The sequence below is a fragment of the Bombina bombina genome, chromosome 9 (genome assembly GCF_027579735.1).
Source record: "Bombina bombina isolate aBomBom1 chromosome 9, aBomBom1.pri, whole genome shotgun sequence".
NCBI classification, from domain to species: Eukaryota; Metazoa; Chordata; class Amphibia; order Anura; family Bombinatoridae; genus Bombina; species Bombina bombina.
The window spans coordinates 38,483,181-38,506,081 of NC_069507.1; the positions used below are offsets into that span (position 1 = coordinate 38,483,181).

Consider the following 22,901-nt stretch of genomic DNA (forward strand, 5'->3'; position numbering starts at 1 on the left):
CTTCGCCCGGCTTGGACGAAGACTTCTCCCGGCTTCGTTGAGGACTTCGGCCCAGCTTGGATGAAGACTTCTCCTGGTAAGTCGATCTTCAGGGGGTTAGTGTTAGGTTTTTTTAAGGGTATATTGGGTGGGTTTTATTTTTAGGTTGGGGACTTTGGGCTTGCAAAAGAGCTAACTGCCCTTTTAAGGGCAATGCCCATCCAAATGCCCTTTTAAGGGCAATGGGGAGCTTAGGTTTTATTAGTTAGTGTTTTATTGGGGGGGTTGGTTGTGTGGGTGGTGGGTTTTACTGTTGGGGGGTTGTTTGTATTTTTTTTTTCAGGTAAAAGAGCTGATTACTTTGGGGCAATGCCCCGCAAAAGGCCCTTTTAAGGGCTATTGGTAGTTTAGTTTAGGCTAGGGTTTTTTTTTTTATTTTGGGAGGGGCTTTTTTATTTTGATAGGGCTATTAGATTAAGTGTAATTAGTTTTAATATCTTGTAATTTCTTTATTATTTTCTTAGTGTTTTTTTTGTACTTTAGCTAATTTAATTTAATTGATTTAATTGCTGTTAATTTAGTTCATTTATTTAATTATAGTGTAGTGTTAGGTGTTAGTGTAACTTAGGTTAGGTTTTATTTTACAGGTACTTTTGTATTTATTTTAGCTAGGTAGTTATTAAATAGTTAATAACTATTTAATAACTATTTTACCTAGTTAAAATAAATACAAACTTTCCTGTAAAATAAAAATCAACTCTAAGATAGCTACAATGTAACTTTTAGTAATATTGTAGCTATCTTAGGGTTAATTTTATAGGTAAGTATTTAGTTTTAAATAGGAATAATTTAGTTAATGATAGGAATTTTATTTTGACTTATTTAAATTATATTTAAGTTAGGGGGTGTTAGGGCTAGGGTTAGACTTAGATTTAGGGGTTAATAACTTTAATATAGTGGCGGCGACGTTGGGGGCTGCAGATTAGGGGTTAATAAGTGTAGGCGGTTCATAAATATAATGTAGGTGGCAGCGGTTTCCGGAGCGGCAGATTAGGGGTTAAAAATTTGATTACAGTGTTTGCGATGAGGGATGGCCTCGGTTTAGGGGTTAATAGGTGGTTTATGGGTGTTACTGTAGTTTTTAGCATTTTAGTTATGAGTTTTATGTTTCGGCATTGTACCATAAAACTCTTAACTATTGACTTTTAAATGCGTTAGGACTCTTGACAGGGTAGGGTGTACCGCTCACTTTTTGGCCTCCCAGGACAGACTTGTAATACCGGTGCTATGGAAGACCCATAGAAAAAAAGCATTTACAAAGTTTACATAAGTCGTTTTGCGGTAAGGCCAAAAAAGTGTGCGGTAACCCTAAACCTGCAAGACTCGTAATACCAGCGGGCGTAAAAAAAGCAGCGTTAGGACCTCTTAACACTGCTTTTTTACCGTAACGCACAACTCGTAATCTAGCCGATAGTTAATGCTCAGATAAGAACTTGCATTACAATGGGAAGAATTTCTTTCTTAAAGGGATACTAAACCCACATTTTTATTTAATTATTCAGAGAGACCATGCAATTTTATGCAACTTTCTAATTTACTCCTATTATCAATTTTCTTCTTTCTCTTGCTATCTTTATTTAAAATGCAGGAATGTAAAGTTTAAGAGCCGGCCCATTTTTGGTTGAGAACCTGGGTAATGCTTGCTTATTGGTTTGCTAAATGTAGCCACCAATAAGCAAGCGCTATCCAGGGTGCTGAACCTAAAGTGGGCTGGCTGCTGAGCTTTACATTCCAGCTTTTTAAATAAAGATAGCAATAGAACAAAGAAAAATTGATAATAGGAGTAAATTAGAAAGTTGCTTAAAATTGCTGCTCTATTTGAATCATGAAAAAAAAAATGGGTTTAGTATGCCTTTAAAATTATGTTTGTTTCTTATTTATTGTTTTAAGACTTTATTTATTCAGTAACCTGCAACTACCATCTCATTTATTCTTAATACAGAGAAATGGATAGATGTTTGTCTTTCCTTTGCAATACTTTTAGCTTGTGTTTTTCTTAGTTATATGGTGGAATTACCATCTATAAATAGATTTGTTTGCTCTCCATGAAAGATAGATGTGGTGTTTTTAAACTGTCAATGTAAATATTTTTGTCTACATTTATATTACAGTATTAGTGGCATATTATTCCTTTTTGGAAGTGTATGTTTGTAGTGTGTGTAATGTCTGGTGTATGTATTATATGTGTAGTGTTTGAGTAATGTGCTTTGTTTGTGTATGCATGTATGTGTGTAGTGTGTTAGTGTTTGGTGTATGTTGTGTGTGTGCGGTATTTGTGTGTGTAGTGTGTATGTGTGTAGTGTGTTAGTGTTTAGTGTATGGTGAGAGTGTGCAGTATTTGTGTGTGTGTGTTTGTGTAGTGTGTGTGTGTGTACTATGTTGGTGTTTGGTATATGTTTAGATTGTGCAGTATTTGTGTGTGTGTAGTGTGTTAGTGTTTGGTGTATGGGGAGAGTGTGCAGTATGTGTGTGTGTGTTTGTGTAGTGTGTATGTGTGTAGTGTGTTAGTGTTTGCTGTATGTTTATAGTGTGCAGTATTTGTGTGTGTGTGTATGTGTAGTGTGTTAGTCCTTGTTGTATGTTGAGAGTGTGCAGTATTTGAGTGTTTGTGTAGTGTGTCTGGTGTGTAGTGTGTTTGTGTTTGGTGTACAGGGAGAGTGTGCAGCATTTGTATATGTGTGTGTGTTTGTGTAGTGTGTATGTGTGTAGTGTATTAGTGTTTGGTGTATGTTGAGAGTGTGCACGATTTGATTAATTTGTAGTGTCTGGTTATTATGTGTTGTGTTTTATGAAAAAAGTACAACAAAGTTCTTTTCATTTTTTTTCACTATACTCTCTTCTTCAAGATATTTATGATTCCATAAGATTCCACATAAATATTATATTTGGGTCACAAGCCAGTGGTATGTACAGAATTTCTAGTTCTGAAAATCTTATTAATGACAAAATCTGAATGTCTCACTTTTTGAGTCAGACTCATACCATTTACTGTTTGCAACTACTATGTGATGCAATGCTGTCATAACAAATTTAAAAAAATAGATTTATGAACACTTCACTAGATTTGGCAATGCATTTTTAAGAGTTAGAAAGTGATATTCAATTTATTCCAAACTACAGAATATAAATGATATGTTATGGATGTCTGTGAAAACAAATAGAACATATTGTAGATGGGGGCATATTTTTGATAGCACAAACTGAAATGATTTAATGTAATCAAATCATTTTAATATGAAGTCTATTACAAATGACAGGTTCAGAAATTGCCAGTATCACAGGAGACAAAATTAGAATTTTTCATGCTTTCTGTAAAATGAGCATTCCATTCCCAGTCCATCAATTTTTGGAGATTAAGGCTATTTTAATAAAACACGTAAATATGAATGAAATTTCAACTGCCATGATAGCAAGTTATTAAACATCTTTTTCTTGATTCTATAAACTGCTTTTATTGTCTCCAGACTACATTAGAATTTAGTTATGGAAACAGACTCTAAATTTCATACATGTAATGGATTTACCATGAGAAACCACTAAGATTTGATATCCTGTTTCCTGTCAAACCATATCAAAGTCATAAATGTAAAATGATGCTTAGAAATATATGTTGAATGATCCGCCATCTTATATTGGATCCTATAGTGATGTATATTTATTGTAGCTAAGTCTTAAATGTAACAAAATATTTAGGGGCCGAATTATTAGGCTCTATCAGGCTCCGAATGCCTTCAGGCTCGTCTGAAACAGCAGTTATGAAGCAGCGGTCTAAAGACCGCTGCTCCATAACTGGTCCGCTGCCTCTGAGGCTGTGCTCTGCAATCCGCCCGATCCTATACAATTGGGCTGATTGACAACCCCTGCTAGCAGCCAATTGGCCGCAAATCTGCAGGGGGCGGCATTGCACAAGCAGTTCTGGGGAACTGCTTGTGCAATGTTAACTGCCGACAGCGTATGCTGTTGTCATTCAGCAATGTCTGTCGGCCATGATACGCTACAGCATATCATGTCGGACAGACATTGATAAATCAGCCCCCTAGTCTTCATTGTAAATATAAGCATTTCCTTTCATTATCTACTCATTTAGAAGTATATCAGTGCTTTCACTGTGCACTTAATTGCATCAACATTGCCAATTTTCAATATGTTTTTTCCTTATTTAGGTAAATGAGTATTTCAGTTACTAAGATTTAGTTAAAATGAGTCAAGATTCATTTCCGTATGGAATATTGAATTTATCCGTATGATAAATTCAATATTTTATTTTTCAACATCTCACAAAAAAGTAAAGTATAATATAATATATAATTAAAGGGACACTCAAGTCAAAAATAAACGTTCTCGATTCAAATAGAGCAGCAATTTTAAACAACTTTCCAATTCAATTCCATTAACAAAATGTGCACAGTTTTTTTATATTTACACTTTTTGGGTCACCAGCTCCTACTGAGCATGTGCAAGAATTCACAGAATATATGCATTTGTGATTGGCTGGTGGTTATCACATGATGCAGTGGGACTGGAAATAGACTGAAATTTGTCAGAAAAAAATTATTTGAAGTTCAGACATTGAGGCCCATTTATCAAGCTCCGAATGGAGCTTGTGGGCCCGTGTTTCTGGCGAGTCTTCATGCTAAAGTCTAAAGACCGCTGCTCCATAACCCTGTCCACCTGCTCTGAACAGGCGGACAGGAATCGCCACAATTTTTGATTGACACCTACCTGCTGGCGGCCCATTGGCCGCGAGTCTACAGGGGGCGGTGTTGCACCAGCAGCTCTTGTGAGCTGCTGGTGCAATGCTGAATACAGAGAGCTTATTGCTCTCCGCATTCAGCGAGGTCTGGCGGACCTGATCCGCAATTCGGCCTCTAAGTGCTATTAAATTGTCTTTTTATCATACACTTATTGTTTATGCAAATCTACTGTATTTACTAGTCCTTTAAGCAAGAAATTACAAGGAAAAGCTAACTACTCTATTTATATGCATGTGCACACTTCATGCATATGTAAACTTGGTGTGGAAGAAAGTGTATAAATGATGCACACCTAATAGCAAAAGTGGTTATGTTTTAAAATGTAATTTAAATATAATTTAATATAAAATACAGGAATTTTAACAAAATTATAGTCAGTTTCCTTTGCATACAGATATGCCAAGTGTTTCAACAACTACATAAATATTTACATGAATATTTGCACAGAATCACATTTATAAAACATTTTAAATAAATATTATTTATTATTATAAAAATAACATTAAAGGGATACTCAGGGAAACAACATCATGCTATGAAATGTAAAAATCAATTATCAGTATGTTTTGTTTTTTTTGTTGTTTTTTTTTAATAATAATTTTTATTGAGGGAAAGGTTCGGCATACAAGTAAACCAATGAGGCATTGCACAATTACTTATAGAAAGTAGCAATAACAGGATACATTATACATAATACTTAATGAGCTACATAATCTAAAAATAGTGATATCAATACTGCCACGTAAAAATATAATTTGTAGATGCCTATAACAACCTAAGCCTTCTCTACCAAGTTTGGAGGCCACTCTTGGGCCCTAGTTCATAAGAGAAAATAGATGATATTTATAGAAGACTATCTGGAATAGAGGAGACCACTTATGGATCTCTTTGTATTCACCTCATGTTTCCATTTTTATAATGCTGTAACTGTTAACTATGAAGAGGACACAATAAACAAGGTGCAAACACTTATTATATATAGAAAAAGGAATTTTGATAAGAATCTGCTTGTTTTTAACATGGAACCAAGTTATGGTTCTGGAGACCCCTGCTATTGCATGGATAAAGAAGGGGGGCTAAGTTGGAAGTAAATAAACCTAAAAGACTAAGTGCTATGCTAGGGTTTCTTAAGGGCTAATTATACATACCCACCCTAAGTCAGCGTATCTTTTCTTGTGGTATAGAGTAATTAAAACTAAATATCTAGGTATTGGTGGCAAAATGAAGATCTGCATATTATTACCTCTCCAACACATCATGCCGCATCTAGTGCCTATAGGGGAAACATAGTAAATATGGGGTGCATATTAATCATACAGTTGGTAGTTTATATTAGGATAAGTCCAGATTTCAAAGGAAAATCTGCAGGCCTGAAGATCCCCACTATTGCCCGGTTTAGGAAAAGGGCTATATTAATAACACAGGGACCAGTGGAGCTAAATGACATACATCGATTCCTCAGGGGGTACTATTAAGTCACTTGACACCAGTAGCATCTAATGTATAGTATGAGTTCCCCCAAGGCACAATATTAGACAATCTAACTAGGCTATGCTGGATATCTAAATGGAATTACCAATATATAGGCAATAAAATATAGCTGCAGCTACACATGATGCACTGAACCCACCTTGCTATCAATTGCAGTCATAGTTATGAAGACTAAGGAAGCTCAGTGTTACCACCCACAAGTAATCAGCATTCAGACATGGTTAAGGTAGCAAATGTGTGAAAACCCGTGTATCTCAGAGCAGGAATATATCTGCAGGACCAGCCTGCGGAAAAGGCAATTGAATGAGAGTTAAGTAGCATAATGTAAAAGGGGGTTATAGCCTCAGAATAAACACATGCAGTACTCAAATACAAGGGATACTGTGTTACATCAGACTCATAGATTATGATCAGCATAAACTTTCACCAATATTCGGCATCAAACCAAGCTTAATTGCAAAAAGATGGAGGTACACAGGGGATAAGCAATATAGGCAATAATTGATATTAACTTAAAGTCCATGCGGTAAAGGCCATCAGCCGCTATATGAGGAGCAATGAGTCACTACTAAACATAAGAATGGGGTTAAAATGAACTTAAAATCCTTGCAATAAAGGCAAGCAGCCGTTGTGTGGGGAGCGGGGAGTCACTGCTTGACATACTAATAAAGTTTAAAGACATCCTACTCCTAGCTCCAAAGACAGTATATTTTACTTTATCGATCCTTTAACGGCAAACTGCCATATCTGTTAGCCTTCAAGCTATGCGTTAGTGCGCATATAACCCCATCATATTCGACAAGAGTTGTACTCCATTATATTGGAACATATGCAGATCTTTAGCCTACAGTAAAGCAATTGTTCCATGAAGAACAGGGAGTCTCTGCTTGAGATGATAATGTGCTGAAAAGATTATTACACCCCCAAATCCAAAGTCAATATGTGTTTACCCAGGCATTTCACTAATGGTTGTCTACCATATCCAAGAGGTCACCAAGTTACCCCTTTGACACAAGAGGAGCCGGACTCCTGGATCCCAGGCGATGCAGTAATGATGATGCGGTCTCGTTAGAGTCTGCAAGCGTAGGGTTGTACTGCAGGGGAACATATTCAGCCTCAACATGGCTAAGGAGAGGAGTTCGGCATACAGAAAAGGGATCATGCCGATGCGGTCCAATTTTTGTACTAAGCGTGTTTGTCTGGCGCTTCCTGAATATACTTGCACCTGCGGTTCATCTGGCTGGAGTACTAGTGGAGTGTCTGCATAGACCTGAGGTGTGGTGTTAAGAGCTTGCAAGACGACCGCTGCCCGTACCTCCGGTTCTGTGTCTTGCCAGATTGTTACTCCCGCATTGTCTGGCCGTCTTACCTCCGCTGCTAGGCTAAGGGTAGGGTATAGTCGCCGGGGCCCCAGTGCGCCAACACCCCCCCCCCCCCTCCATTTTACAGGTTTCAGGTAGGATACGTTTATGAAGTGGATGAATGTCACCGTGCCCAAATGCCAGAGCAAGTTCATTTTCTAGAGCTGTATGATGGGTCTGAAGCAAACTGCGCAGCTCCCCTAGAAAACTTGATGGGATCTCCATGGCGAATATATGATGTTACTCAGTAAGCAGAAGTGAGACAGGCGATAGTTTTCATAAAAGAATATATTGTGCCTTGCTTTGTAGGGAAAAAAGAAAAAAAATGTGCAGTATTTTGCGGAGTTCTACAGCTTCCTAACGACAGAGGCAAATTAATGCCCTCCCGGGGGTTATGTGGGATGGTAGGCCGCAATCCTTACATCGTTCCAGGATGCTGTGTATGGTCTTTGTTCCAAAAATAACATTATAGTGTGATAAAGATTTCTTTGCTGTATATCCGTAATTCAAAAGTTATAAGTAATGGAGTAATATAGAAGGAGTTTCACTCAGTTTGGAACAGAGAGTTAGAAGAGCTGATGATTTTGCAGCCTGTCATGGCCGCTACCCGGAAGTTCCCCCAATTATCAGTATGTTTAAACTTCTACTACTAATATGGCATGATGGATTGCGTTATTTATATGTGAGCATGTAATTACATGCACATAAGTGTGTGTATTGTGTACTTGTGTACATGTGAATGTGTGTCCATATATGTATCCATATAAGTCTATGTTGGTTCATGTGTGGCATCTGTGTGTAATGTGTACATGTGTGTACCATATGTGTGTGTGTGTGTGTGTAATGTATGTGTGTGTGTGTGTGTACTGTATGTGTGTGTGTGTAATGTATGTGTGTGTGTGTGTAATGTATGTGTGTGTGTGTAATGTATGTGTGTGTACTGTATGTGTGTGTACTGTATGTGTGTGTGTGTACTGTATGTGTGTGTGTGTAATGTATGTGTGTGTACTGTATGTGTGTGTACTGTATGTGTCTGTGCACTGTATGTGTGTACTGTATGTGTGTGTGTGTGTATGTGTACTGTATGTGTGTGAATTGTATGTGTGTGTGTGTACTGTATGTGTGTGCACTGTATGTGTGTGTACTTTATGTGTGTGTACTTTATGTATGTGTGAACTGTATGTGTGTGTGTGTACTGTATGTGTGTGTGTAATGTATGTGTGTGTGTGTGTACCGTGTATGTGTGTGTGTGTGTAATGTATGTGTGTGTGTACCATATGTGTGTGTGTGTGTAATGTATGTGTGTGTGTGTGTGTGTGTGTGTGTACTGTATGTGTGTGTGTACTGTGTGTGTGCGTGTACTGTATGCATGTGTGTTTAATGTATGTGTACACGTATACACAATAAAAGTGCAGATGTTGGTAATGTTATATGCTAAATACATATTATAGAAATATACCTCTTACAAAGCAAGTAATATTTGAGGATTAAATTTTGCTACCATGCTTACTAAGGGTAGTCATATATAAACATTTGTCTTGTCTGAGCAAACTGAACAGTCATTTCAATGCAGATATGTCAGCATGAACACAATTAAATACAATTGGTGCCTTTGTCTCTATAAATACATATTGACCCAAATTTATTTGGCTAATTTATAATTAATTTGCATAGTTTCACAAGCATAATTAATTAAAATCACTTAAACTAAATGGTGTGACACTTCTCTGAATACCTGTTTTATCTTCCTAATAATGAACTTCATTAAAAATACAACATCCATCTGCTTTCTCTATCAAAGCCAAAAAAAGCAGAACTCAAACATTTCTAATGTAAAATAATATTTGAAAGCGTCATCATGTAAATTTTAGTATCATTATTCCATCTCTTCTAAATAAGTCAACATTTTAGACAAGTAAATTGTACCAACAACCAAATGTTTGTAGATCACTTGAGATTTGCGCCAATCATTAATCTCTGACACCCCTTGCCGGATCACCACCCATAGAGCAGAGAGTGTAGTTAGCGCTTTCAGTCATAGGAACATTGTTTCACAAGATTTGAGACCAAGAGGGCTAATATACTTGGATAATAAGAACATCCATCATGTTAGGGCCTTAAGGGTAGAATTCAAGACACCTCACTTATTGCACCAGCTCAGACAATTGAGGTCAGTTAATTTATCTATTTCATGAAATTGAAAACAAAGAAAAAGAACAAAATAGAAACATATGTTCAAAAAAAGAAAAATCACTTTAATAAATTAGTATTACCTGGTGTATTTTGTTTGTTAAATTTCCCCTTTTGGCAATTTTTAGCATTTTTGGGAAGTGGGTTTTTAAATGACAAATAAACAGCAACTCCTCCAGGATAGTTTGTGATTTGTTACCTTCTCATTTATCTTATGTATATATTGGTAGTTTTTCATTTTTATTTTTATCTTTTTACTCCAAGGACATTCATCTGACAATATGAAAGTCCACCCATAGACACCAGTAATAGAGAGGTGAGAGTATGGATATCTATCTTTTTCATTTTACAGATAATAAACTTGCCATATTTGATCTTTCTGTTTTGTGCACCATTTTTTCAGGGTTTTAAACACCTTATAACATCTGCTTTTTTTACGTTTATTTAAATGGCTATTTTATTTTTATTTTTATCTTTTTACTCCAAGGACATTCATCTGACAATATGAAAGTCCACCCATAGACACCAGTAATAGAGAGGTGAGAGTATGGATATCTATCTTTTTCATTTTACAGATAATAAACTTGCCATATTTGATCTTTCTGTTTTGTGCACCATTTTTTCAGGTTTTAGACACCTTATAACATCTGCTTTTTTCACGTTTATTTAAATGGCCATTTTATTTTTTTGCTTGACTTAAAAGAAATGTATAAATGTATTTATTAATGTATTTATTTAAAAAAAAAAATCCTCTACTGAATAAATCTGCTCTTCTTTTTTGACTTTTAAAAGTGTTGTTTTTGTTATCAATAGCCAATGAGATGAGGAAATAGATATGCTAGTTTTAACTTACATTAAACTGTTTTTAATGAAAACGATTTACATAAAAGAAACATTTTTATATGAATGATAGGAACTTACCATAATCACTGTCATAAAACACTATAAATTTTTGCCATCGAAGTTCAGTAACCAGTTTTAGCATTACGTCATTGAGGCGTACGGGTGGTCTAGCAGCTAACGTATACTCCTCTCCTTCTGCAGTTGGGTTAAAGTGACAAACTGTACGTGGCGATCCACCTGTATTGCGCTGTACAAAGATGTGAGGAATGTGCATTGCGTTTGTGAGTGATTGAAGAGCGTTTGCTGAGGCACAACCAGTAGACGTCACTAAGGCTAAGATCCCCTGAGTCATCAGTTCACAGGCTGAAAGACAAAATTGCAACAATCATCAACATTAAGTACTGAAAGTTGTAGATATTCTTTATATATATATATATATATATATATATATATATATATATACACACAATAAACAATTCATGTTTTGGATAATTAAATACTGTTTTATAAATAACTTTTATATTAATTATAAAAAATGTCACAGAAAAAAGGGACATTAAAGACAAAGTTAAACGTTCATGAACAAATAAAGCATGACTGCAACTTCTTAACCCTTTGTCCAGTGGTGGTTCTAGGACTTAAAATGATGGGGCTAACAAAGGGGGCACACATAATATATGGAGCTGCTTGACAGAGCATGTGCTGCCCATCGCAATTCAGTGGGGGGAGCTACACGTGTTTTTGGAGATGTATAGGAGCAGGTGCAGCCCCCATCACCTCCATAGCACCACCACTGCTTTTGGACACTTCATAGGTAGCGGAGATAAATCACCCCAAACTCATTCATTTGGGGTGACAAGCACTGCTCTCATGCAAGGGTCAGTAATGCACAAGGATATCCTTGTGCAATGATAACTGCAGGTATCAGATGAACAGTGCCTACTGTCCACGTTCTGCAAAGATTATAAAATAAATAAAGTCCTTTAATTTAAGGAAATCTAAAACTGGGGTAATTATAGTATAATATAAAAATGTGGTTTAAAATAACAATGGTTCTTCTTTATTACATCAGTGCTGATAATATTTACACTGGTTTATTCATACAGTGAATCCAAGACCCATATTGTATTGCAACTAGCATGCTGTGCTGTTATCATATGACCATGAATTTACACGCACTGGATTGTCTCCATCTCTCAGCATGGTAGAAGCTAACATCACCATTTCAAATAAATTATTAACGACAAATCTGTTGTTTCTTCTGATAAATAACTTTTTTTGCCTATGAATAGGACATTGCAAACTTATATCAATGATATATTTGCATGAGTTTTGCTAAAATTATATTACATTCTTAGCTTGTTACAGAGAGGCTTTTGAATTCTTAATAAATCTATGAAATACCCCTAGATGAAATGTGTATGTATAGAACATTTCAATGAGATCTCATCAGTTCCTACGCTGTCCTGTGGAGTTTGTTTGAAAAAGCATAAGGTAGTTCTCAAAGTCTTAGTGAGTCACCTCCATAGGATAACAAATATAAATGAAAAGCTTTGTTTCATCAAAGAGTTATTTGAATTACTGGAAGGTTTGTTGTTAAAGGGAAAGTAAACTCAACACAATTCTATCATGCATATAAAAATAGCTATTTAAATATGTTATAAATACTGTTTGCATGAAACATACGGAAGTGCATGTCAGTACAAATGGACCTTAGGGACTGATTGCTTGTTGGCTGATATAATCTGCTGAGTTGGTGGATGGTGAGATTCCTCAGAAAGCATAAAAACATTTTTTTTTCCTAAGTAAAGGCACATCTATTAAAACAAAACTGTAATGCATTTTTAAACACCCTCTTCTAAATAGAACAAAGAAAAAATGACATTTTAACATTAGTGTTAGGGTAAGTATCCCTTTTATTGGTTACTATTAGTAGTGGAGTTGGGGTATGAGAGTTATGCCTGTGTTTTGAGATTAATTTAAAATGTTATATATTCACTAATCAATAAATCACTGTGTAGAATGTTAAAGTCGGCAGAATGCAATCAAGCCTCAAGAGGGCCAGAAAACCAAAATTTAAGTTGCCAAAAGTTATTACAAAATATTTTACTAAGTATAATTACGCTTGTTATGGAGAATTACATCTGAATTTTAAGAGACATGAATCCCTATTTTTGCTCATGATTTGGATTGAGCATACAATGTTTCCAACTGTTACAGTTTGAATGCTCTGAATTCTTTACCCTCCTTATACGCCTCATGATCTAATAAAAGTCAAGGTTTTCTATGGAAAAAGATCTCCCCAATTGCTTGAACATCTGGATCACAAAGATAAACCCAAGAATATCCATTTTTACTTTAATATAAACTTTGAGAACCTTTCTTGAACCACAACCAATACAAGACACCTTAATTGTACAATTGTATTACTGTTTACTTTTCTATTTAACTTTTTTGTTATTTCATTCCGAATAAAAAAAAAAATCAAGGTTTTCTAAGAAACTAACTAGCCATGCCCTCACCCCCTTATCTCAGCACAACGCTGCATTCAACTCTGTCCAATCCCTGATAAACACCACCCCAATAAATGTGTGACTCCTTTCTATTTTGCTGAGACTCCAACCCTTGGATCTCCCTGACTAAGCCACCAGCTTTCCATACCCAAATAGTCTCCAGAAACTGAGAAAATATTAATTTATGGATAGTATTAGCTTCAGCATTATGGCAAAAACAATTACAATTAGCACAATTATTAGGAGCAGGACACAGTATAAGGGAACAGCATTTATTTACAGTTTATATTTTTATGCATTGCATCTGTTTAGGAATATCTCATTATTATTGGCTTTTTTTGTTTTATTTTAAGTTAATTAGCTAAAAGGACACCGCATATGGACATCAGTTTATTATTGTGTGTTTATTAAAAACATCTAGTTTAAATTGGAACATATTGTACCAGAAACGTCTGGCACTTTATAAAACTTAATAATGTAATGTAACACAAATAATTAGAGACGTGCTGCACTCTGGAATACCTGCCTTAATGCTAAACTTTCTTATTATCAAATCCTTAGAGGAACATTAGCTACCTGTTGTGTATATAGCTGTTGCATATCTTGCAAATTAATTGAGCCATTATTGCAACGGCAAATCATATGCAGCTTACAGCACAGTAATGGACACCCTAAATGAAAAATCCAAATTACTGTGTCATCAATTAGCAATAATTATAAAAAGTAAATCTGAGTCCTTTCTTAGAGTTCTACTGTCTGAGTTATTGGCGATAACAGCTTAGACAAAGAAGTTAACAGATAGAATAGAATAGATAGAATAATGACTATGTTTATTTTATGTATGTGTGTATCTATAAACATGCATACACGTCGCTTTTTTCTGTTAAAGGGACACTGAACCCAAATTTGTTCTTTCAAGATTCAGATAGAGCATGCAATTTTAAGCAAATTTTCTTCCTTCTCTTGGTATCTTTATTTGAAATGCAAGAATGTAAGTTTAGATTCCGGCCCATTTTTGGAGAATAACCTGGGTTATTCTTGCTGATTGGTGGATAAATTCATCCACCAATAAAAAAGTGCTATCCAGAGTACTGAAACAAAAAAGAAGCTTAAATGCCTTCTTTTTCAAATAAAGATAGCAAGTGAACGAAGAAAAATTGATAATAGGAGTAAATTAGAACGTTGCTTAAAATTGCATGCTCTATCTGAATCAGGAAAGAAAAAATTTGGGTTAAGTGTCCCTTTAAGAAAGGTAAACATAAACCAATTAAACTCATATAGAGAATTATAGGAAATGTATGTTTGTGCACAGCTTGTCTGTAGGGTTCAATTACTCAATAACTGACAGCAGTTACTGCAGCTTTATTAGTGGATGGATTTGTATCTCCACAAGCACAAAACAAAAAGTTATTTAAAGGGACACTGTACCCAAATTTTTTTCTTTTGTAATTCAGAAAGAGCATGCAATTTTAAGCAACTTTCTAATTTACTCCTATTATCAATTTTTCTTTGTTCTCTTGCTATCATTATTTGAAAAAGAAGGCATCTAAGCTTTTTTTTGGTTTCAGTACTCTGGACAGCACTTTTTTATTGGTGGATGGATTTATCCACCAATCAGCAAGGACAACCCAGGTTGTTTTGTTCACCAAAAATGGGCAGGCATCTAAACTTACATTCTTGCATTTCAAATAAAGATACCAAGAGAATGAAGAAAATTGATAATAGGAGTAAATTAGAAAGTTGCTTAAAATTTCATGCTCAATCTGAATCACGAAAGAACATTTTTGGGTACAGTGTCTCTTTAATTCCGTACAAGCACACCTCTTTCTACAGAAGATCTAATATAATGTAAAACGTTTTCTTCAACATAAAAAAAATAAAAAAATAATTTTATGTCCCTTTAACAAAGGAAAAAACTGGTAGCTTATTTTGTAAAAATAAAAAAACTATGCTATCTGTCTTCTACGAAAAGATAACAAATATTTCAAAAGATACGGCTTCTCCTGTCAAAAAGGTGACTTATGTATTAACCTTGACAAGCATATACTGTGCAGGTGGACAAATACTATAGATATAACTGGCTCTGTACCTCCTGGCAATGCAATTACTACATGACTGTTTACTCACAGATGTGACTCTTGATTAAGTTCATTTGGAGCAAGAAAGCTACAAAATCAGCGTTATTACTAAAGCATACAGAATGTGTCATCAGTGTAAATTGTAGGGAACAATAATAACGCTTACGGGTTTATTATAGCTAAAATGGGTAACAAAAAACGTTTTCCAACTGAAGTCTGTAAACAATGCAAATGAACATAGATCTTGGTTAAATCAGGGTTCTTCAAGCCACAGGTCAGGACCCATTACTGGGTCGCAACACCATGTTTACTGGGTCCCAACTTGTGTGTGTGTTATAGGAGTGTGTGTGTGGTGTGTGTGTGTGTTGTATGAGTGTTTGTGGTGAGAGTCTGTGGTGTGTGGGTTGTATGAGAGTGTGCGTGGTATGTGTGTGTTGTATGAGAATATGTGTGTTGTATAAGAGTGTGTGTGGGGGGGTGTGTGTTGTATGAGTGTGTGTAGTGTGTGTGTTGAATGAGAGTGTGTGTGGGGTGTGTGTGTTGTATGAGTGTGTGGTGTCTGGGTTGTATGAGAGTGTGTGTAGGGTGTGTGTGTTGGTTGAATATGTGTAGTGTGTGTGTTGTATGAGAGTGTGTGTGGCTTGTGTGTGTTGTATGAGTATGTGTAGTGTGTGTGTTGTATGAGAGTGTGTGTGGTGTTTGTGTGTTGTATGAGAGTGTGTGGTGTGTGGGTTATATGAGAGTGTGTGTGGTGTGTCTGTGTTGTATGAGTGAGTGTGGTGTGTGGGTTGTATGAGAGTATGTGTGGTGTGTGTGTCTTGTATAAGAGTGGGTGTGTTGTATGAGTGTGTGGGGTGTGGGTTGTATGAGAGTGTGTGTGGTGTTTGTGTGTTGTATGAGAGTGTGTGGTGTGTGGGTTGTATGAGAGTGTGTGTGCTGTGTGTGGGTTGTATGAGAGTGTGTTTGGTGTGTGTTGTATGAGTGTGTGTGGTGTGTGGGTTGTATGAGAGTGTGTGTGGTGTGTGGGTTGTATGAGAGTGTGTGTGGTGTGTGTTGGTTGTATGAGAGTGTGTGTGGTGTGTGTGTGTTGTATGAGTGTGTGTGGTGTGTGGGTTGTATGAGAGTGTGTGTGGAGTGTGTGTGTTGTATGAGAGTGTGTTTCATGTGTGTGTGTGTTGTATGAGTGTGTGTGGGTTGTATGAGAGTCTATATTTACTTTTTACAAAACCTTTTAGTTTGACTACAATCAGGAATAAAGTACGCACACATTTAGTCACTTTGCCAAAAATTGCAGTTATTAATTCAGAAATTTTCAGACCAAGCACAAAAATAGGGTTGTGTAGGTATGTGGTATCATGGCACTGGGTCTTGGAAAAAAAACAGTTATAAGAACCCTTGGTTTGACAATCCAGACAATGGAGCTCATACTCAAGAAGTAGCACTAGCTACCTAGGTATACCTTCTAAGTGATAGTAAGCTATGATTTTGTGTTCCATAATGTAATGACTACATCTGTTCTCTATGATCAACCAAGGTAGGAGCATTTTACTTATTTAATTAATCAATGCTACATTTTATATAAATAGAGGCCGGGAGACCAGGACTCACTGAAGAATGGTAAGAAGATGATCTATTGCTGCTGGACAGAAGAGGTTGAAGACCCTCCAAATGGACTTCCGGCTAGCTAAGTCTAAGGAGTCTTCTTTTATTTGTTATATATGTTAAATATATATATTTTTTTTTTTTTTTTTTTTGCAGAGTGGTTGTAATTTATAAATGTTAGGTTAAGTAGTTTATTTGCTGTGTGAGGAGATTATATAGAAGAGTAAGTTACCAGTCAGATGGGCTCTTACAAGAGAGTTTTACAGGGATGGTTTGAAGCAGGGTAGTTTAGAGTCAGGGCTAGGCAATTAAAGGAAAATTAAACTTTAATGATTCAGATAGAGCAGCAATTTTAAACAACTTTCCAATTTACTTCCATTAAAAAAAGTGCACAGTCTTTTTATATTTAAAGTTTTTGAGTCACCAGCTCCTACTGAGCATGTACAAGAATAAGCGTATATGCATTTGTGATTGGCTGATGGCTGTCACATGGTACGTGTATGCATTTGTGATTGGCTGATGGCTGTCACATGGTACAGGGGGAGTGGAAATAGACATAACTTTTAAAATTGTGAGAGAAAAAAATCTTCTATTCATTTGAAGTTTGGACTAAGTTCTATTACATTGTCTTGTTATCTTGCATTTGTTAATTATGCAAATGTACTGTGTTGACTGGTCCTTTAAGGGGGGTAGATCAGAAAAGTCATCAATAGGAATAATTATGGTGCAGAAGGCGAGGTCACATAGGTATATGTAATACATGAGAGGTTAGCAGCCCAAACAGATAAATAGTCCCTAATGCAACTTATGGTTATGTTGAATAATTGCTAACGCCTTTGGAAAAATGCATTCAACATAAATAAAAGGAGATTTCAAGTTAATGCATAATACATATTGTTATAAATAACATAATTACAATCCAATTATATCACAGTTAAAATCCAATCACTGACAATTAAAACAGTCTTAAGCAAATGACTAATGTGTTCAATTCGGTCTCACTGTATGAAAAGCTATTGTAGACACTCAGAACAAAGTGTATTAGGGGGTTGATAAAAAAAAATTGTGTTTTAGCAAAAAATGGAGCAAAACCTAGAAAAAAAATAATCTGTAAATAACAAATGTAAATGCGTTAACAAATATATGAATTCATTGATTCACCAAAAACACTATCGGCTAGATTACGAGTTTTGCGGTAAGCTGAAAAAGCAGCATTAACAGGTCCTAATGCTGCTTTTTCACTACCGCTGCTATTACGAGTCTTGCAGGTTTAGGGGCACCACACACTTCTTTGGCCTTACCGCAAACCGACTTATGTAAACTTCGTAAACCCTTTTTTTCTATGGAACTTCCATTACAGATCTTTAAACTAATTACACCTAATCTAATAGCCCTATCAAAATAAAAAAGCCCCCCAAAATAAAAAAAACCCTAGCCTAAACTAAACCATCAATAGCCCTTAAAAGGGCCTTTTGCGGGGCATTGCCCCAAAGTAATCAGCTCTTTTACCTGTAAAAAAAATACAAACAACCCCCCCAACAGTAAAACCCACTACCCACACAACCAACCCCCCAAATAAAATACCAACTAAAAAAACCTAAGCTCCCCATTGCCCTGAAAAGGGCATTTGGATGGGCATTGCCCTTAAAGGGACATTTAGCTCTTTTGCCCCCCAAAGCCCTAACATAAAAAAATAAACCAACTCAATACACCCTTGAAAAAATCCTAACACTAACTCCCGAAGATTCACTTACCGGGAAAAGTCTTCATCCAAGCGGCAAGATGTCCTCAACGAAGCCGGCAGAAGTGGTCCTCCAGATGGTCAGAAGTGATCCTCCAGACGGGCAGAAGTCTTCATCCAGACGGTATCTTCTATCTTCATCCTTAAGGCACGGAGCGGTCCATCTTCAAGACATCCGACACGGAGCATCCTCTTCAAATGACTGCTTCTTCGTAATGAATATCTCTTTAAGTGACGTCATCCAAGATGGTGTCCCTTAGAATCCGATTGGCTGATAGAATTCTATCAGCCAATCGGAATTAAGGTAGAAAAAATCCTATTGGCTGATGCAATCAGCCAATAGGATTGAGCTGGCATTCTATTGGCTGTTCCAATCAGCCAACAGAATGCAAGCTCAATCCTATTGGCTGATTGAATCAGCCAATTGGATTGAAGTTCAATCCTATTGGCTGATCCAATCAGCCAATAGGATTTTTTCTACCTTTATTCCGATTGGCTGATGGAATTCTATCAGCCAATCGGAATCTAAGGGACGCCATCTTGGATGACGTCACTTAAAGAGATATTCATTACGAAGAAGCCGTTGTTTAAAGAGGATGCTCCACATCGGATGTCTTGAAGATGGACCCGCTCCGTGCCGGAAGGATGAAGATAGACGATGCCGTCTGGATGAAGACTTCTGCCCATCTGGAGGACCACTTCTGCCCATCTGGAGGACCACTTCTGCTGGCTTTCTTGAGGACATGTTGCCGCTTGGATGAAGACTTCTCCCGGTAAGTGCATCTTCTGGGGTTAGTGTTAGGATTTTTTTAAGGGTGTATTGGGTGAGTTTATTTTTTAGGTTAGGACTTTGGGCCTGCAAAAGAGCTAAATGCCCTTTTAAGGGCAATGCTCATCCAAATGCCCTTTTCAGGGCAATGGGGAGCTTAGGTTTTTTTAGTTAGTATTTTATTTGGGGGGTTGGTTGTGTGGGTGGTGGGTTTTACTGTTGGGGGGTTATTTGTATTTTTTTTACAGGTAAAAGAGCTGATTACTTTGGGGCAATGCCCGCAAAAGGCCCTTTTAAGGGCTATTGATAGTTTAGTTTAGGCTAGGGTTTTTTTTTTTATTTTGGGGAGGCTTTTTTTATTTTTATAGCGCTATTAGATTAGGTGTAATTAGTTTAAAGATCTGTAATTTGTTTTGTATTTTCTGTAATTTAATGTGGGGGGTTGTGATTTAGCTAATTTAATTTATTTAATTGTATTTAATTTAGTTAATTTATTTAATTGTATTTAATTTAGTTAATTTATTTAATTGTAGTGTAGTGTTAGGTGTTATTGTAACTTAGGTTAGGTTTTATTTTACAGGTAAATTTGTCTTTATTTTAGCTAGGTAGTTATTAAATAGTTAATAACTATTTAATAACTATTCTACTTAGTTAAAATAAATACAAACTTGCCTGTAAAATAAAAATAAACCCTAAGCTAGATACAATGTAACTATTAGTTATATTGCAGCTAGCTTAGGGTTTATTTTATAGGTAAGTATTTAGTTTTAAATATGAATAATTTAAGTAATGATAGGAATTTTATTTAGATTTAATTTAATTATATTTCAATTAGAGGGTGTTAGGGTTAGACTTAGGTTTAGGGGTTAATACATTTAATATAGTGGCAGCGCCGTTGGGGCGGCAGTTTAGGGGTTAATAAGTGTGGGTAGGTTGCGGCGACATTGGGGGCAGCAGATTAGTGGTTAATAAATATAATGTAGGTATCAGCGATGTTTGGGGCAGCAGATTAGGGGTTAATAAGTATAATGTAGGTGGCGGCGGTGTCCGGAGCGGCAGATTAGGGGTTAATAAGAATAATGTAGGTGTTGCAATGTCGGGCGGCAGATTAAGGGTTAATAAGTGTAAGATTAGGGGTGTTTAGACTCACGGTTCATGTTAGGGTGTTAGGTGTAAACATAAAATGTGTTTCCCCATAGGAATCAATGGGGCTGCGTTACTGAGCTTTACGCTCGCTTTTTGGCAGGTGTTAGACTTTTTCTCAGCCGGCTCTCCCCATTGATGTCTATGGGGAAATCGTGCACGAGCATGTACGACCAGCTCGCCGCTGACTTAAACAGCGCTGGTATTGGAGTGCTGTATGGAGCTCAATTTTGCTCTACGCTCACTTCTTGCCTTTTAACGCTGGGTTTGTAAAAACCCGTAATACCAGCGATGCATGTAAGTGAGCGGTGAGAAAAAACTGCACGTTAGCACTGCATAGCTCCTAACGCAAAACTCGTAATCTGGCCGTATATTAATTAATATTTCAGCCTGTAATACTTAGAAATACTACTCTGGTTAAAGACTGCAAAGTTGTCTGTAACTCAAACTATAGGATTGTTAGTGTTTTTGTTTATTTTTTTCATTTTAATAACTGGTCATGTGAACAGTATCTATGTATCTATGAATCTATCTATCATCTATCTATCTATCTATCTTCTATCTTCTATCTATCATCTATCTATCATCTATCTATATATCTATAATTTATCTATCTATCTGTATCTATCTATCTATCTTCTATCTATCATCTATCTATCATCTATCTATCTTCTATCTATTATCTATCTATCATCTATCTATATATCTATCATTTATCTATCTATCTATATCTATCTATCTATCTATCTATCTTCTATCTATCATCTATCTATCATCTATCTATCTATCTTCTATCTATCTATCTATCTATCATCTATCTATATATCTATCATTTATCTATCTATCTATATCTATCTAACTATCTATCTATCATCTATCTATATATCTATCTATCATCTTAATTTTCTTGCCTATTTAGGGTATACAGTGATGCCTCTCTAAGCAGTGATAAACACTTGGTTGCAGTATTTCCAGGCTAATTGCTCACTACAAGAAGCAAGGTTTCATACTGCTCTATTAGGAGCCATAATGGAAAATTACACAAATATCTGTCTGTAATGTAAATAATTATGTGAATTTTAAAAATAATGTGAAACACATAACTGTTATACCTACGAGTACATTTGTATCTGATTTAATGTTGCAATTATACAATCATATCATTATTCACATAACTGCATAAACACAGGACAGCTTTGGCCAGACAGCTTAAAGAGACAGTAAAGTCACAATTAGACATTCATAATTCAGTCAGAACATTCAAAATTAAACAAAACTTTCCAATTTACTTCCTTCTTTTGTTATCCTTTGCTGAAAGTTGTGTCTAGGTGAGCTCAGGAGCAGCAAAGAACCTAGGTTCTAGCTTCTGATTGGTGGCTGCCTATATATACTTATTGTCATTGGCTCCCCATGTGTTCAGTTAGAAACCAGTAGTACATTGCTACTTCTTCATCAAATGATTACAAGAGAATGAAGCGGATTTGATAATAGAAGTAAACTGGAAAGTTGTTTAAAATTGTACGTTCTACCTAAATCATGAAAGAACATTTTTGGGTTTCGTGTCCCTTTAACTTTGCTCAGGAAAGTGAACATACTGTATAACTGTATTGAGACTTTGCTACACAGATGGAAGATGAATGTGTTTTCTGAGTTTGTAGACAGGACACTGAGCGGAAAGACGCTGGAAGATACAACACCAAGTATCATCTTCCCATCTGGTCACGCAGTGAGATCAATCTTAGTGACAAGAGAAGATGTCCCTCAAAATGAGAGGAAACAGCAGGCCCAAGATCCTGAGATTGAAGAAGTGCCAAACGTGTAATCCCCCGTCGCCAATTAATAAATGGAAAATGATACGCCAGTGATTTGAATTTCCTACTTATGAATAAATAATGATGCAATTGTATCCAGAATTTGTAAACAGAAGCGTCATAATGAGGAAGATTTGACATAATTACCAGTGGCCCAACCTATTAACTATTGGTGAGCGCCAGTCGGCAATTAAGAATCACTTGTGGTGTTATTTATGTGCATCACTGAATACTGAAATCTGAATATAAGTAAATGTGCAGCCGATGCCCATAGCCAGCTCTTCTAGTGGATCTTGGTACAATCGCAATGTTATGACTATGAGTGCCGTAATATTGCAGTATTTTTTTTTCAGGATCTGTAATATATGTTAAAATGCCTTCTTACAAATTAAACCAATAAAAGAAATGACTGCAATGCCTCTGTAAGGTGAAATTGCATGGTACACTGTAATCTCCTTTAATAAACCATTTAACCAGATGGAATATATTAAATTGTTTACAAATAGCTCCTTTACCTTTATTTTGTAATTTGAAATAGCTGCTGTTGCATATTCAAACCACCCCTT

The 22,901-nt window shown here is 36.0% G+C and overlaps 1 protein-coding gene across 1 annotated transcript in view; it reads right to left on the reverse strand.

The window, feature by feature from the left end:
* GRID1 (glutamate ionotropic receptor delta type subunit 1) overlaps positions 1-22,901 on the reverse strand; it is a 1,251,691-nt gene that overhangs the window by 835,225 nt on the left and 393,565 nt on the right. The window contains exon 3 of the mRNA XM_053692039.1: positions 10,757-11,041. Coding sequence (XP_053548014.1) covers positions 10,757-11,041 — 285 coding nt within the window. The remainder of the gene's footprint in view (positions 1-10,756; positions 11,042-22,901) is intronic.